General features: G+C 36.1%; 1 protein-coding gene across 1 annotated transcript; it reads left to right on the top strand.

Annotated features, from left to right (window-relative positions):
* The first annotated feature begins 3,904 nt into the window (after positions 1-3,904).
* LOC143393956 (olfactory receptor 4F3/4F16/4F29-like) lies at positions 3,905-4,855 on the top strand. Its single transcript, XM_076848450.2, has one exon. It carries the CDS (start codon positions 3,917-3,919, stop codon positions 4,853-4,855), a length of 939 nt encoding a protein of 312 aa, XP_076704565.2. The 5' UTR covers positions 3,905-3,916.
* The last annotated feature ends 12,645 nt before the right edge of the window (positions 4,856-17,500 follow it).

Here is a 17,500-nt window from a genome sequence, read left to right as displayed (position 1 = left end):
ATTCATTGTACACTATTGAAGCACAACTTTTCATTTCTCTGGTTATACATAATGTAGCATTGCACCATATGTGCAGTCATACATATACCTAGGATAATGATGTCCATCTCATTCCACCATCTTTCCTGCCCCAATGCCCCTCCCCTCCCCTAATATTTTAATATCATAACTATTTTATCTAACAAAATACATATCAAATCACCAATGTCATCTCCTATACAATCCATTTTCAAGTTTTCTCAATTTTCACAAGAATATCTTTGTAGTTTTAGCCCCCTACTTGTTTGTTATTATTAGGAGGAGTTTAAATTTTAAATTTAAAATTATTTTTTACATTATTATCAAATTCAAGTTTTCTTAAATTGTGATTAGAGTGGTTTAAGAATGTACCATTTCTATTTTTGGAAATTTATTGTGGTTCAATATATGTTCATTTGTGTGATCTTTATGATTACTTGAAAACAATTACTCCTAGAAACCAAAACATAGACCTCTGCTTTAGGTTTCAGTGTATGATGCCACTTAGATTTATCTTCTTACTTATATACCTTTTGTTTTTTTTATATCCTAACATTTTTATCTCTGCCTCCACTCCCTTTTTTTTGTGACTCACTTATAGCTTCCTCCATTGGCTTGTCAGGATTCTGGGTGACAATTCCCTTGGATATGTATTGGTGATCCCAAGTCTCATGTTGCTGATCTTGTCTCTGTAGTATCATTTGGTCAGTATTCCCTCATGTTCCAATTAGCTCTGTCTCCCACAATAATAACGTTTTTATAAATGTTTGTGCATAAAGGAATGCTAGATCTGACCAGAGGAATGTTGAATGTGGTTACGTTTTGGAAAGAGTTACATCTTTGTCTTTAAATGAGTAGATTGGCAGCACATACAGAAATAGTTTAGTGATATGATGGTACAGTGTTGAAATCCCCAAGGGCAAGTATTATTAAATAGAGGTTTCTAGTGACAGTATCACTTTGTAAAGAAATGAATTAAATATTACCTTGCAGAGGGGAAGCAGCTTTAGCAGAGCTTAATGAGCAAACATCAATAAAATGAGAAGAAAAAGGACACAGAAACTGACATTTCTTTCTTGTCTTTAAAAAATCTATATTAATTTAAGGTTGAAGTTGAAAAAAGGGAATCAGAATGTTAAGGAGAAAGTCTTGGAAGTTTGAACAGAATCTACTTGCCTTAGTTCTGGAGTTTATTTTTGACACAGAGACATGTTGTGGGTGTGCTAAAAATGTGAAAGGCTAAGTGAAGGAATATTTAATACTTCAATAAGTTCAAAGTGTCCATTAGGCATGATAGGCATCTAGTAAATGTTTGTTGGTTGAGTACAAATTATTATGATAAATACAAAATAAATGATCCAGCAAATTTGCAATGATATGTTAATCGAGTCACAAAATGAATTACAGAAGAGGGAGAAGGCGTGATCAATGTGAGGAGAGGGCATTCTCTGGGATATGGAGACAGAGTGCCTTTGCTTCTTTGTCCATTCACTAGAGAAGGTAAGAACTAAGTCTCTTCTGCAAAAAGCTAAAGGATTCTGTGGGGATCAAGACATTGGGGCTCTGAAAGCACAGCAGTTTTTATATGGCTTTGCATTCACCTACCATGTTTATTTAAAAAGCCAGAATATATTATGGATGCATTCAAAGTGGCTTAAGAAACCCATTATGCTGTGAACACTTGAGGATAAATCTGTGTTTTTTTCACTTAGATTTGCCCAGTGTGCTGAGAGTAGAATACGGGGCACCCAGAAAGGGTCTAGGTATGTGATACAACTGTGAAGTCATGAGAAAAAGCTGTCTGCTCTCCATGTGGGATGAGAGCAGCGAGAGATCAGTATCAGTTCTACCACTCACTCCTGGCCTGGCACCTTACTTCTCCTCCTTGGTTTTCATTTCTCTACCTATAAAAATGAGCCAGTAATACCAATTTTCATAGATATAAAGTAGGATAGTGTCTGTAAAGGAGTAATTATGGTATTTTGCACATGGTGGTCACTGTTTTTGTTAGTTATTGTTATTACCATAGAAAGCTCACCAACCACTGTTGCAGATTGGGGGATGATTCAGCAGTTCTTTAAGTAATCACCCCTTTCCCCCAGACTGGGGGAATCATTCAGTAATTCTTTAAGCTTAGTTATGATGCTGTGTATTGATATAGATTAGCTCCATCTTTTAATCTGCAACATGGGTTATGATTTCTTTCGGAAGACCGTCCTAATCACCCTAACTCAAGGGTATCTTTTCTGTTTAAAAAACTATGATCATATTACTATTTGACATTTTTTTTGGGTAGTGAGGATTGCACCCAGCAGTGCTTAACAACTGACTACACACCCAGACATTTTTATTTTTTATTTTGAGATAGAGTCTTGTAAGTTGCTCAGGACCTTGCTAAGTTGCCGAGGCTATCTTTTTTTTTTTTTTTTTTTTAATTTTTTTTCCCAAGGCTGTCTTGAACTTGTGATCCTCCTGCTTCAGCTGGCCAAGTTGCTGGGATTACAGGTGTGTGCCACCATTCCTGGCTTTATTTGACATTTTAAAATAGTTTATTTTTTAAATTATTTTTACATTGTGTGTGTGTGTGTGTGTGTGTGTGTGTGTGTACCTGTGCATGTTAAAGTGCAAAAGCATTAAGTAATACTTCAGGAAGTTCAGAGTGTCCACTGAGGATGATGGACATCTAATAGATGTTTACTGATTATTTGTTGATGATTGTGATAAATGACAAAATAAATGATACAGCAGATTTGCAATATTGTTAATCAAGTCACAGAGTGAATTAGAAAAGAGGGAGATTAATTTGAAGAGAGGGCCTTCTATGGAATATGAGATACACCCAACTGCAAACAAGGGAAAAGATGCAAATATATTAGCAGTTCAGTGAAGAGCATATCAACATTGTGGTGAGCTTCATTACACAGCAGACTAGCACTGAATGATAAAATAATAAAAACATTACACTTGAAAAGATTCCTTAATGTCACCTGCTTCAGCCCCTTTATTTTACAGATGATAAAACTAGGTTCAGCAAGTAAGCTGAGTTTGGAGGGATGGTAGAAAGAACCGAGTACTCAAATTCCCTCAGGGCAGGGATAGGACATGTTCACGTTCTTCTGATTTGAAGTGTGACGTTCTTTCTATCATTCCAGGAACCAGGGAAAGTTAATATGGCATGGATGGTGATTTGCAAGTATCATTTTTGTGTAATTTTGTTATTATCCTGTTTTTACTCCATCCATCTTTAGATTCTGCATCATGAGTCCCTTTTCTGACCTTGTACTGTACCAGAATGCTGTCACAGTCCAGGCTGTGTAATCCCTCTACACCCTGGACTGACCTACCAAAGTGGGAATTTTAGGGTTTCTCTATTATCTCCTTTTCTCATGAGGAAAAAGTGAATATGATTTGATAAAACAGGAATAACATGAAGTTAAACATGAGGGAGTATTAGTGAGAGTGATAGTATTGCATTCAGGACTAAAGACATGAGGAAAACAAAGGTCATGATAAATTGCTTGAAGTTTGGGAATTCCATGAGCAGGAGTAATAAACTGCGAGGGAGAAATCAGAGTTCATTTCCATGCCCTTTCCCCTCCATCATCATATTATTCCAGAGAATTCCTACTCCTCCAGTGATCTTTTGATTCCTAATTTTTTTTTTTTTTTTTGCCTAATCTCTTTTTCAAACCTGGAAATTTTAGGGAGTCTGGGAGTTAGAAGCAGTGACTTGTTTTTGCAGCTATAGTTGAATGGCAAAGGGTTTGTCATTGCTCAGGTAGTATTTTTTCCTTACAAGTTGAAACTCATGTAGTCAGTGAGTCCCTACAAAGCTTGATTTTTTTTTGTTACTTTCCTTTATCAGGTAATGCTTGAGACAGTCCTGCTCTCTGAGACAATGGATGGAGCCAACCTCTCTGTGGTGTCTGAGTTTCTGTTCCTGGGATTTTCCAACTCATGGGAGATCCAGCTTCTACTTTTCCTCTTTTCTTTTGTGTTCTACTTGGCAAGTCTAATGGGAAACTTCCTCATTTTGTTCTCTGTGACTTCTGACCCTAACCTACACTCCCCCATGTACATTCTGCTGGCCAAGCTCTCGTTTCTTGACCTGGGAGGTTGCTCTACTGTGGCCCCCAAAATGATGTATGATCTTTTTAGAAAACACAAAGCAATCTCTTTTGGGGGTTGCATAGCTCAGATCTTCTTTATTCATGCTATTGGGGGCACAGAAATGGTGCTGCTCATAGCCATGGCCTTTGATAGATATGTGGCCATATGTAAGCCCCTGCACTACCTGACCATCATGAGCCCAAGGATGTGCATTATCATTTTGGTTGTTGCCTGGATCCTTGGCCTCATCCACTCAGTGGCCCAGTTGGCTTTTGTTGTAGACCTGCCCTTCTGTGGCCCAAATGTACTGGACAGCTTCTACTGTGATCTCCCTCAGCTCATTAGACTTGCTTGCACAAAGACCGATAGACTGGAGTTCATGGTCACAGCCAACAGTGGATTCATCTCTGTGGGGTCCTTCTTCATACTGATCATTTCTTACATCTTCATTCTGGTTACTGTTCGAAAACACTCCTCAGGTGGTTTATCCAAGGCCCTCTCCACTTTATCAGCTCATGTCACTGTGGTAATTTTATTCTTTGGGCCATTGATCTTCTTCTACACCTGGCCTTTCCCTTCATCACATGTGGACAAATTTCTTGCTATCTTAGATGCAGTTCTCACTCCTTTTCTAAATCCAATGATCTATACATTTAGGAACAAGGAGATGAAGGCAGCAATGAGGAAACTTTTCTATCAGCTTGTGGGTTACAGGAAGATGTCCTAAACATTCTAAACCAAAATGCAACTCTATTCTCAATGACGATGGGAAAAATAAAGACATTGAAATTTTTGATCTCTCTTAATGTAGTGCACTAGGTTACATTTAGGTATGTTACCATGTTACCTTGCTCTTGTGTATCTCTAGTACCCTCACCAAGTAAGGAAACGGGGATCTAGCAGTGGAGCTTCCTGTGCTTCAGGCCCTGCACTGGGTGATTAATATAAATAATTTAATATTCATGATAACTACACAGTGAGTATTTTTACTTTGATAATTTTTGAACATAACTAAGAGATGCTTTCTGCTCATTCTCTTTGTAATTACATGTAAAATGTTTCAAACCAAAGCCGATTTTTACCTTTAATCCACTACTTCCGATATTCTTTATACCCCCAAAGGTGCCAAGCAGTGAGTTTGATTATTTAGAGTTGGAAATCAGTGTATTTCTCCTTTTCATTGTATGCTTTCCCTGTTTTGAATTTGTTAATATTCTTTATCCGAACTATCCAGCAAATTGCCATATTAACTAAATGCTTTTTTTTTCTTCCCTCCCTTTCTTTAGTATCTGCCTTCCTACCTCATCCTTTGGACACTTAGAAAACTCTTGATTATATAATAGGACAATGGAAATTTTAGAATTTGGGATCTAATTCTAAAATTAGATCAAATGGGATCATTTGTTACAACCTACTTATTTTATAGATGATAATACTCAGGAACAGAGATGTCACATGATAAATCTAAGTTTATCATGAAAATCAGTTCTCCTTACTTTTAGATTAAAAACATTGAATATATATGTAAGCCTATTTGTTGATTTGAATTCCTAAGGTTTCTGCTAACAGACTGCTCCTCTGGTTTCTATTGTCTTTCTGTTTCTGACTCCAAGCAGAAATGTCACAAATTAATCCAAGGCTCTTTTCATTGGCATCAGCTTCATATGATGTCATTTCCAAATCCTTCTTTTTTACAGTCTAATAATAAATTTCTTGGACTAAGTCCTGGTTATTGTATATATACAAACACACACACCTTATCCATGGCTTTTTAACATCACTTACAAAAACCCTCCAAAACCAAACAGTATTCCTCTGTTCATAGGCTTTTCTACTGAATGAATCCTCTAAAGGTCATTCAACATTACTTTTTCATTGTTACAAAGGTCTGTCAGTTTCTGATATAAGGTTCAAGAATTTGGGGTATGTATGTTACTGCATGCTTTTGTATGCTTCTGTTAGTGGATCGTGGTTTCCATGACTGAACAGCTGGGACACATTAGAAATTTTGGACCCTAAAGATAGTATAAGGACAGAGAAAATATTTCTGATTTATTAACAAAATAATTTATTGATTTATAAACTAATATATATGATATTATGTTAATATCAATCTCTGAAGTTTTGCTATTTTTTTTTTTTTTGCTACTGGGGATTGAACCCAGGGATGCTTTACCACCAAGCTACATCCCCAACCCCTTTTATTTTTTTATTTTGAGACACGATCTCACTAAGTTGCTTAGTAAGGGCCTTGAATGTACAATCCTCCTGCCTCCGCCTCCCAAATGCTTGGGATTGCAGGTGTATCCCACCACACCCGATAGTTTTGTTGATTTTTCATAGGTCCTTATGATGAATCCATTTCTTAAAATATTGGCAGGTCTTAGACTTTTTTTAGGAAGTTAATTTATTCTTTCATTTTTACTTTTATTCTTATTTTATTTTTTTAAAAACCCTTTTTATTGTGATTATAAAATCTCACAAGTAGCATTACAGGGCATTGAGTTGAAGGAGGGAAACCACTGGGGTAACCTTTGTGCTTTGTGGAGACACTTTGAATGGCTCCACCTCTACCCTTTGACCCAATAATTGAACTTTTAGCATTTGATCACAGGTAAGTAATATAATAAAGAAAATGTGTTATTTATTACATCATCATCCATTGCCATGCATAATTAGAAAAAGTTCATCCATTAAGATAGAATGTTTAGTAATGTATAGCAAATTCCATTGGCTACACAAAATGAGCTGAGTGATTCTTAAAGCATGTTCTCAAATATTTCTATTGTATAAATAATAAAATATGACAAAATGTAAAAGTAACTGAGCAATCTTTAACACACACTTGCCTTTTTCTAACAGTACTATTAGTTCTGATATTCCATACTAAATCAGGCTCTAAATGCATAAACTACTTTGAAAGAAAAATGAGAAAATATGTGTAGTTTTATTTTATTTTTGACTTTTAAAAATTGTTAATTCACTTATAAATTATATGTGTATTAGGAAAAATACAAGCTTACATTTTAACTTAACCAGGTGAGAAATATTTCTTTTTGGTAAAATTAGCCATTGGGTAAGTGTTGGCTATGTATGACATTGTTCCTTTTCCCTTTTGGTAAGCTTTGTTTATTTCTTTCTCTTGATAATCTCATGATAGATCTCTTTGTATATCAGCGTAAAAGAAAGTTATGTGACTCTCTGATTTTCTATTTGGCAAATGGCAACTTAGATGTACAATCTTTCCAAATAAAATTCAGGTTAGTTTTTCTACTTGTCTTTATCTGTTTCATTTACAAACCTAATTGAAGCCATCATAACTTTTTTTTCATCGATTTGCATTTTCACAACATATTTAAGCTCATTTGTTGTTCTCATCCAAATATCACTACCACCACCACCACTGCCAATATCAGCAGAACCACTACCAAAATCAACATGACCACTACCACCATTTATTGAATACTAATGATGTGGTGGGCAATATCCTAGGTTGCTTACACACATTAACTACTTTAATTCCAACAGCAGTCAGCTAGATAATATTTCATTTTTATTCCACAGATTAGGTAACTAGTAGGCACAGAAATGTTTAGCAAGTAGTTTAGGGACATGCAGCTGCTAAGCAATAGAGCAAAGATCTAAATCTAGGTGGCTTCTGCTTCAGCATCCCGCTTTTGAATCACCATATTATATTACCTCCCAGGATGGTGGGTCCCTTCACGTGTAGTTCTAAAATCTAAATATTTTTCTCTTTACTTAACAGCCTAAAATAGTAAAGATAAAATATACATCAACTCAATACAATATGCAATTTGATTTTTTTTGTACCAAAGATTGAACCCAGGGGCACTTAACCACTGAGCCACATCCCAACTCTTTTTATTTTATTTTATTTTACTTTTTAAAATATTTATTTTTTAGGTGTAGATGGATACAACACAATGGCTTTATTTATTTTTTTTATGTGGTGCTGAGGCTTGAACCTGGGTCCCGCCCGTGCTAGGTGAACGCTCTACCACTGAGCCAGAATCCCAGCCCCATGTTATTTTATTTTTGAGGCAAGATCTTGCTAAGTTCCTTAAGGTCTCACTAAATTTCTGAAGCTGACTGTGAACTTGTGATTGCCCTGCCTCAGCCTCTCAAGTCACTGGGATTACAGGCATGCACCACTGTGCCAGGCCCCAAAATATGCTATTTGAAATTTATGTTCTGTAATTTTAATATATCATTAAAATATCCATGGGTTTATTATTTGAAGGGGGTAAGACTTAGAAGTAATTTATATAATAAGATAATTTTATAGGTTTCTCCTATCCATCATTATGGAGGTAGTGCATTGTATACTCCTTGGAGATCCTTAGTCCACGATAGAATCATATCATTTGAAGAAAATGTTGAAGCCTAAGTGGACACTTCATGGGGTTCCTTCATTCTCATAGAAACAGAATTTAAATTAGTCCACTCATTAGTGGGAGCGAATGAGCCAATTTTCATGAGTGTTTGGTTTACAGCTGGAATTGACTGCCAGAGGGTAGCCTCGATGGAGCCTCTGGTTAGCCCATTCTCTCTCTCAAGTGGATGCAGAAGGTTGGGTTGTAATAAAAAGGTGACATGAGAAGAAAATTACCTCTAGATAGGAAAGAGAGGTGGGAGGGAAAGGGAGGGAGAATGGGAATTGCACGGAAGATGAAAGGAGACCCTCATCGTTACACAGATTACATGTATGACCATGTGAGGGAAAAAAAAGAAGTGTGTCACATTAGATTGGGTAGAGAGAAGTGAGGGGAGGGGAGGGGAGGGGGGATAGGAAGGACAGCAGAATAAAACAGACACTACTATTGCTGTATGTATATATGTGACTATATGACCAATGTGATTCAGCAACCTGTACACTCAGAAAAAAGAGTAATTATACCCCATTTGATTCAAATGTATGATATGTCAAGATCATTGTACTGTCATGTGTAACTAATTAAAACAAATAATAATAATAAAAACCCAAAAAGGTGAGAATCAGTCCTGTAATCAATGTCTCCACGAATTAAGTAGGATTCAGAATAACTTGCTATGTGCCAGCTGGGGATGGAAATAGAAGATGAAAAATACACAATTACAAATTTCTGGGATATCACTGTCTAGTGAAAGAGAGGGTTAGGAAACAAATTGCTACAATAAAACATATAAGTTCCATATGCAATGCATATCCCTGTATCTATCTATGCATTCCATAAATGTGTAAATCTATAATGAGGTGTAGGCATAAAGGAGCAGATGAACAATTCTGCTTAGAAGTCTCAGAGGAGAAAGTTGAGCTTGGTATTGAAAATTGAGGAGGAAAATGAATATGTCCTGGTTCCCAAACATTCAACATGGTGACTATGGTTAATAGTGATGTATTGGATAATAATGATCATCACATTCCACTATCATTAATAACTCCATGCCCCCTCCCCTCTGCTCTAACTCCTCTGCCCTATCTAGAGTTCGTCTATTCCTCCCATGTTCCCGCTCCCTATCCCACTGTGAATCAACTTCCTTATATCAGAGAAAACATTCACCATTTGGTGTTTTGGGATTGGCTAACTTCACTTAGCATTATCTTCTCTAACTCCATTCATTTACCTGCAAATGCCATGGTTTTATTCTCTTATTGCTGAGTAATATTCCATTGTGTATATATGGCACATTTTTTTAACCATTAATCTGTTGAAGGGCATCTAGGTTGGCTCCACAGTTTAGGTATTGTGAATTGTGCTGCTATAAACATTGATGTGGCTGTATTCCTGCAGTGTGTTATTATTCAAAGTACAGGTATGAAGACACGAATTGGTGTGAATATACTGTGTATACAGCCAGAGATATGAAAAATTGTGCTCTATATGTGTAATAAGAATTGTAATGCATTCTGCTGACATATCTAAATAAAAAAATAAATTAAAAAAGATAATATAAAGCAAAGAGAAAAAAATAGTGATGTACTGTATCCTTGAAAATTTTCTGAGAGTGGATCTTATTTATTCCCACCAACAATAAAAGTAACTATGTGAGGTGATGGATATGGTAACTAGCTTGACTATGGTAATAATTTCATTATGTAGATACCTTTATCAAAACATCCCACTGCATACCTTGAATATATACAATATTTCTTTCTGCATTATACTTCAATAGCTGGGGAAAAAAGGGAAATTTGCATAGAAGGTTGCCACCTATGTATAAGAAGGCATTTCATGCCATGTGAACACTATTCAAAAGTGTGGAATACTGTACAAGGGCAGGCTTAATTGATGAATTCTGAAGGTGTTCTTTTGGTTGGAGGGGTAGGCAGAGGTCGTATTGATGTATTTGGTAGCTAGGACTAAAGTATTAATAGGTAATGGGGCAAACATTAACTCGAGGGTAACATGAAAAGATTTTTTTCTAACATCACTTTTATCACAGTGTAGAGGGTGAATTTGGGGGGTCCAAAGGAAGAATGACTTCTGAGATGCAGGTAAAACTACCTGCAAAATGGTAAGTTTAAAATGGGGATGAATTGAAGATAATTTTTTTTGACTTAATGATTATTTCCATCAAGAATACAGAAGTGGTGATGAAGTTCAAATTTAATGAGTTGTATGACTTAACCTTATATTAGATAAATGATCAAACTGAATTTCTGTTCACCTATAATTGATTTTAAATCAGACATATACGAAATACTCTTATAAATGATGGCAAGTCTCACAACTTGTGTCTTGCAAATCATAATTTCAGAGCCATGATTATTTAAAGAGGGCTTTGAATTTATTCTAAAAGCATTTGGAGATATTTTGGAACGTTAACTAATAGGATATTTAAAAATATCTCTTAGAACTTTCCAGTAAAATCAACATGTCACACTGTCAGAGTTCTTTTGGTAAGAATTCTTAGGAATGCAGGCTGAGTGATTTATAGAATGCTCCCTCTCATCTTCATTATCATTGGTGGTACACTTAACGAATGTTTTCTATACCTTATTTGTTCCTTACAACAATTCTATGGATCAAGAACTAATATTTCCTTCTTTCTTCCTTTTTTTTTGGGGGGGGGTCAGGGGATGGGGTTTGGGTACTGAGGATTGAACCCAGGGGTGCCTAACCACTAAGTCACATACCCAGCCCCCTTTTAAATTTATTTTTAGACAGGACTTGCTAGATTGTTTAGGGCCTCAATAAGTGACTCAAATTGGAACTTGAAATCCTCCTGCCTCAGCCTCCTGAGTTGCTGGCATTACAGGCATGAAGCACCATGCCCAGCATAGTTTATTTTATTTTTGAGACAGAGTCTTGCTATGTTGCCCTGGCTGGGCTTAAACTTGATACCCTCCAGCCTCAGCCTCCCATGTGACTGAGATTACTAGCATGTGTCAACACATCCACTTTAGAAGATAAAAATAAGGGAAAACTTGGAGAAGAAAAATGACTATCAATTTGACAGCTTTCCTGTTATAGGAATTGCATCCTTTTAGGTGCTGTGAAGAATATCATATGAATTACAGTCATCCTTGTGCTCAGGTCAGCCTGTACATCCTGATGGAACATGGGAACTCACCCAGGGAAGCAGTAACCCATGGAACTGAGATGATGTCACCTGATGGGTATCAATTTTTTTTTTTAAAGATGTGAACTTTTCAAACTGATAATAAAAGCATGAAAGTTGTAAATATTAATGGAATAGCATGTAGTGTTATGATGCAAGTATATCATGTAACATTTGCCCCACCACTGAAATACTCTTTCTGCAGTATAGATCTTACTATATCACACCTTGCTAAAACTCCAGTGCCTCCTTCTCACCGGTAGGAGAAAGCTTAAGCTCCTTAACATGGTTATAAATCTCTTCCTCATTTGGCTCTTATTTAGTCTTCAACTTTATCTTTTCCTACAACTTTATTTTTTCCTTTCCCTCTTTTCAATTCTATGCTATTCTTGGAAACCACTGGAAGAAATCAAGCAGAGGAATGATAAGATGTTGTTTTCAACTGAGAAATATCACTCAAATTTCTATCTGGAGAACAGAGTACTTTTTTTTCCCCCTGTGCTGGGCTGTACGATACCACTGAGCTACATCTTTAGCCTGGAGAAAAGATTTAAGGAAGTAAGAGTAGGAAAAAAAAACTGTTTAGGAGGATTTGTAGTAAACTAGGTGAAAATTGGTTGTATATTTGCCTGAAAGTTTAGCCATGCAGATGCTTCAAAATTGATAAATTTGAATTTATTTTGAAAGAAGAGACAAATCCTTTGAGTGTGCATTGACCATAATAGAATGATCATTTATAAAGCAAGTCAACTGGGAGTGAGAACTACAATTGGGGGACTGGGGGCTGTGGCTCAGTGATAGAACGCTCGCCTACCACGCGTGAGGCCCTGGGTTCAATCCTCAGCACCACATAAAAAAAATAAAATAAAGATATTGTGTCCATCTACAACTAAAAAACATAAAAACGAACTACAATTTGGAAATGAGCTTTTCCTGAAACCCTGATGAATTTTTATGGCCATAGTTAATAATCATAGTTGTCATATATAATAGATACAGTAATCATGCATTTCTGTTATATAAGGTATCTCTGTTGTATAAGTAGGTGGAATACATCAAATCTCAAATGAAAAGATATCAGCATGCTTTCTTCATAGCATTTATATGAATGAGGGCCATACATGTTTTGGCTGTAAATGAAGGGTTTTATAAGTAAAACCTTCCCCATATTAATTCACATATTTTGTAAACTTAGGCCTTGAATATCTTTGGGTTGGTAAAGATGTAGAATAATACTTGGAATAAGCAAAAAATATTTATCTAGTTGTTCAACATTTTAACAAATGTTGTCACCCACTATTCAATAAGCATGCATAGGAATGAAGTTAAAAAAAATTTAAGACAATCAGCACGACTTGTTGAATACAAATGTGTCATATTTGCCACAATATTTTAAGACTTCTATGATCAGCTTGAGCAACAGAGATTTAATTTTTCCTTGGATTTATTTCCCCAAGCATTTGTACATAATCAGCACTGCCACAGTTCATGGTGCAGCCATTCTTCTTGGAGGACATAAGCCATGCATGGCACATAGTTATCTACTTCTGATATTGCCCACCTCTCTCAAGCTGCCAGCTCTGAGTTGCCCATATCATGCTGCCTGAAACTTTGTTGACTGCCCTGGCTCTTTTGCTTGTTTTTTTTTTTTTTTTTTTACTTCCCCTTTGCAGCCCTTTTAGAGGGACTTTTGAGTGCCTAGTTTAATGAGGCTTTTCTTACCACAGCCTAACCATTCCCCAAGAGTGTAAAAAACTGAGAATCCAGGGCAGTGAGGGGAAGGGCCAGAAAGGCTGTATTGGAAGGTGGTCATGCACACTCTTGATCTGTAGCTGTCTGCTCTGTTACTAGGTCCTGATGCTTAATGTGGCTTACCCTGCTTGATATTTTATGCTTAACTTTCCTAGGCTTTTTATTTTTTATTTTGAGGCAGGGTCTTAGGGCCTTGTTAAGTTGCTGAGGCTGGCCTTGAATTCGTGATCCTCCTGAGTCGGTGGAATTACAGGTGTGTGCCCCTGTACCTGGCAAGATTTTTTCTTAGAGGTACCAAATTTCTCTCTTTTGGATGCCTCAAGTTATAAGTCAGCTTTATATGTATCTAATCTCATTTGTTGATGATGAGAATTTTCTTTTCACAAGACTTCAAGTTTCTTTTCAAATCTTCATAGCTGTGTCTCTATTTCAGTGTTCCTGAACAACTTTGGCAATCAAGACACTGTTCAGCTCTGGCAAAAAAGCCTGTAGGAGTTCATGCAGCTGAGTTGAGATGTGTGCAGTATCAGGACAGAGGCTCAATAAGAAAATAAGAAGGTAAATCACTTATTACTAATTTGTTTAATAATATAAGACACAAACAGGAATGGAAGAGAGCCCCTTTGAGTTAATAAAATCTGGAATAATATCACTTTAGAGCACTGTATCAAGTCACTATATTAAAGTTATTTCTAACTGAATGGTGTGGTTATGGAATCTTTGGTTGATTAAAAACATGGCTAGGATATTTTATACTTCTTTCTGTCAACAAGTGAAGTCTATTTCTCCAACTTAAATTTGTCTTGGTGTTGTCCCTTGCTTTGACTAGTGGAATGTAGCAAAAGGGATGTTTTCTAAGTTCTGGAACTTTGGCAACAAGTTGCTTTGCAGCTTCCACTTGTGCCCTCTTGTGGCATTCTCCATCACCATATATGGAAGCTTGGGCAAAAATACTGAATGACAGATGACTCCCTTGAAAGAGAGGCCCAGTCTATAAGCTACACTAAGGTTGTCTTAAACCTGAGTGAGGCCATCTTTAACCTTCCAACCTAGTCAAACTGCCAGATGACTGATGCCATTGGGGAAGCCCAAATGAGACCAGGGGAGGAACTACCCAGCCAAGCCTGGCCTGAATTGTAGATTCATGAGCAAGTAAAATGTTATTGATGTAAGCTACTTTGTTATACACCAATAGAAAATAGATACAGAGTATTGTTTATGAATGGCCCTTTCATTGACTTTCTGAATACTTTTTAGGTAAATAAATAAAATATAATCAGATTTAAAAAATTCTGTTGATTTTTTTTTATAACAGAAAAGACCTAAGCTATGAGAGGTTACACTGCTAGTGATTTCCTTTATCCTACCTCCACTAGCATTTTGAGTCCATCCCCTTTTGTTGCTCTGCTGACACCCTGTTCATTTTTCCATATCTCACACATAATTAAGAACTAAATAAATATTGACCAGACAGCTGTGCATTTTACTACCTCTAATTTAGTTATCCTTTATTATGGGACACGGAGCACATTCAGATTCCACATCAAAGGACACTGTTCCTACTTTTCTCTCTCCCTTGTTTCTTCCTGTGGAGATGATATGCTTTATTTTCACTTTTTGGAAAGTATTTATTTTCATTTGTGTGGAGTTTCTTCCCTCATAAATGAGAAAAACAAACAGGCAAAAAGATTAAAAAATATGAAATTTTTACACACACACACACACACACACACACACACATCCCTATTCTCTCCTATTTCCTCTCAAGTGACCCATTACCGATTTTTCTGTTTGATTACTGTGGCCAAATATCTGTGGTCCTTGGAAACAATTCCCTTGGCCAAATGTGCTCAAGAAGCCAATCCCAGGATTCTACAACAGCATTAAGTAATTTTTCAGTGCTGCTAATTAGTTACTTTGCCTCTGTGGAGGTATTACCTGTGACTTTTTATGCCAAGCAATGATAATGTTTCAAAGGCAAGAACTCTGCATTTTGTGGTCTTCTAAGTCCATGATAATTTTAACATTGGTCCAGGTAGGTTAGATGGATGGGAACCGTCTTTGATGGGGATCAGAACTCCAAGTTGAAACACACAGTTATCTGAGGGAGAATTTCATAAATCTCAAGAAACAAACAAACTCTGTTATTTAAAGGGGAATTGCAGCTAATTTACCAACAATTGAAATATAGAAGACCAAAGGATGAATAGACTCAAATTATGATTTTGTGTTCAGTATTGCGGGGGCTATTCTGATGGTGTTTGCACAGATGTTGTGCACATGGATCTCTAGGAAAAGAATAAGTTAAGAGTGTAAGATTTGTCTAGCTGAAGTAATATGAATTTTGGACAATACTAAAGAAATACACACATATATCCACTTTTAGTTGTCTTTTTAAAAAGTTTAATTGACACACAATAATTGTACAGATTTATGGAGTACAATGTGATGTTTTGATACATGTCTAGTTTGTATAATGATCAAATCAGGATAATTAGCATCTTCATTACCTTAAACATTTGTAATTTTTTTTTTTGTGGTGAAACTTTCAAAATCGTCTCTTCTTGCTGTTTTGTAGATTTGGCATATTATGGTTTTGGGGTCACAGACAAGATGCCAAGTGGAAAAAACCTGGACTGATGAGGCCAAGAGTCAAACATATTAATTCTGGATTTGTTACTAACTAGTTCTATACCTTCAGCAGAGTCATTTACCCTCCATATACTTTGTTTTCCTTAATTCAAAAATAAAAGGATTTTACATTTACTAGTAAAATGCCATTCAGATTTTAGCAGTCTACAAGTCTTGCTGCATTGATAGTAGTAGGAACAATTATTTTTGAAGCATGTAGCTCTGTTTCAAGTTCACATATATTGTTCCTATATTCTGAATAGGTCCTGAACTCTTTCTACTCATTTCAGGAAGAGAAAACTAGTGAACCAATGGAGGAACTTTTATCATCATCAGATTGAAATGCTTCCTTGCAAATTTTAATATTACCCAGGAAGTCTAGTTTTAACTAAACTTTGTTAGTAACTTGAGACCAAAGATTAGAAAGTAGAGGACTACATATCTTTATCTGAATGACTCCAAACATTGTTTAACTTTCTAAAACTCTGTAATTATCAGCTTTGTTCAATTGGTGGTAAGCTCATGTGATTTATAGTTCATTTCCTCTTTATACTGGCCTGTACAGGAATGAACAGACCTGAGCAGAGGAGAGAGTCAGCTGTCAGTAGATGGTTTTCTTTGTCCTCCTTCTATTCTTAATGGTGGGAGTATAGGCAGAGATGGGTGCTCTGTGTTAAAACATAATCCTGGGGTTCAGAACACTGCAAAGACACCTGGGGTTTAGTTGCCTGTCCCCACTAATAACTTATTTTCCTTTTATATTAGTGACCTAACAAGACAACTTTTCACTCTATATTCACTGAAAGCTCAGATCCAAACTATTATTCTGCCTGTGTTAAAAAGGGATGTCATTTAGTGAGGACTAACACCAAGTGGTACCTAGATTTTTTTTTTCTTTTTGAGATGGAGTCTTCCAGTGTTACCCAGGCTGGTCTCAAACTCGAGATACTTTTGCTTCAGCAGGGATTACAGGTCTATGCTGCCATGCCTGGCTCAAAGTGTGGTAGCTAGAGACATCAAGTTTTTAAAAATATTTTTAAATTAGTTCTTTGTAGTTACACATAATATTAGGGTTCATTGAAGCACAATTATACAAGTGTGGAATATAATTGCTCTATTTCAGTTCCAGTAACTCCCCTTTCCCTCTCCTCTTCTCTTCCCTCTACTCTAATGGATATACATAAAGGGGAAATTCATTATGGTCTATTCATTTATGTACATAGGAAATTTAGAGGCCCCAAGATTTCAAAATAGATAGAACATGGAAAACTGGCTAGAAAGCAGAACTACCCAGTATACAAGTCTGCTTTCCAAATTTCTACCAACACTAGTAATACATCTAATTTAAAAATCTTTTTTTAATATTTATTTTTTTTAGTTGCAGTTGGACACAATACTTTTATTTCACTTATTTATTTTTTATGAG

This window comes from Callospermophilus lateralis, chromosome 3, assembly GCF_048772815.1.
Source record: "Callospermophilus lateralis isolate mCalLat2 chromosome 3, mCalLat2.hap1, whole genome shotgun sequence".
Classification (NCBI taxonomy): Eukaryota; Metazoa; Chordata; class Mammalia; order Rodentia; family Sciuridae; genus Callospermophilus; species Callospermophilus lateralis.
Note: the sequence above shows the minus strand (reverse complement) of the source record. Positions and strands in the feature narration are given on the sequence as shown.

What these genes read in the sequence shown, in the direction of transcription:
- LOC143393956 (XM_076848450.2), top strand. Translation starts at nt 3,917, where the DNA reads ATGGATGGAGCCAACCTCTCTGTGGTGTCTGAGTTTCTGTTCCTGGGA.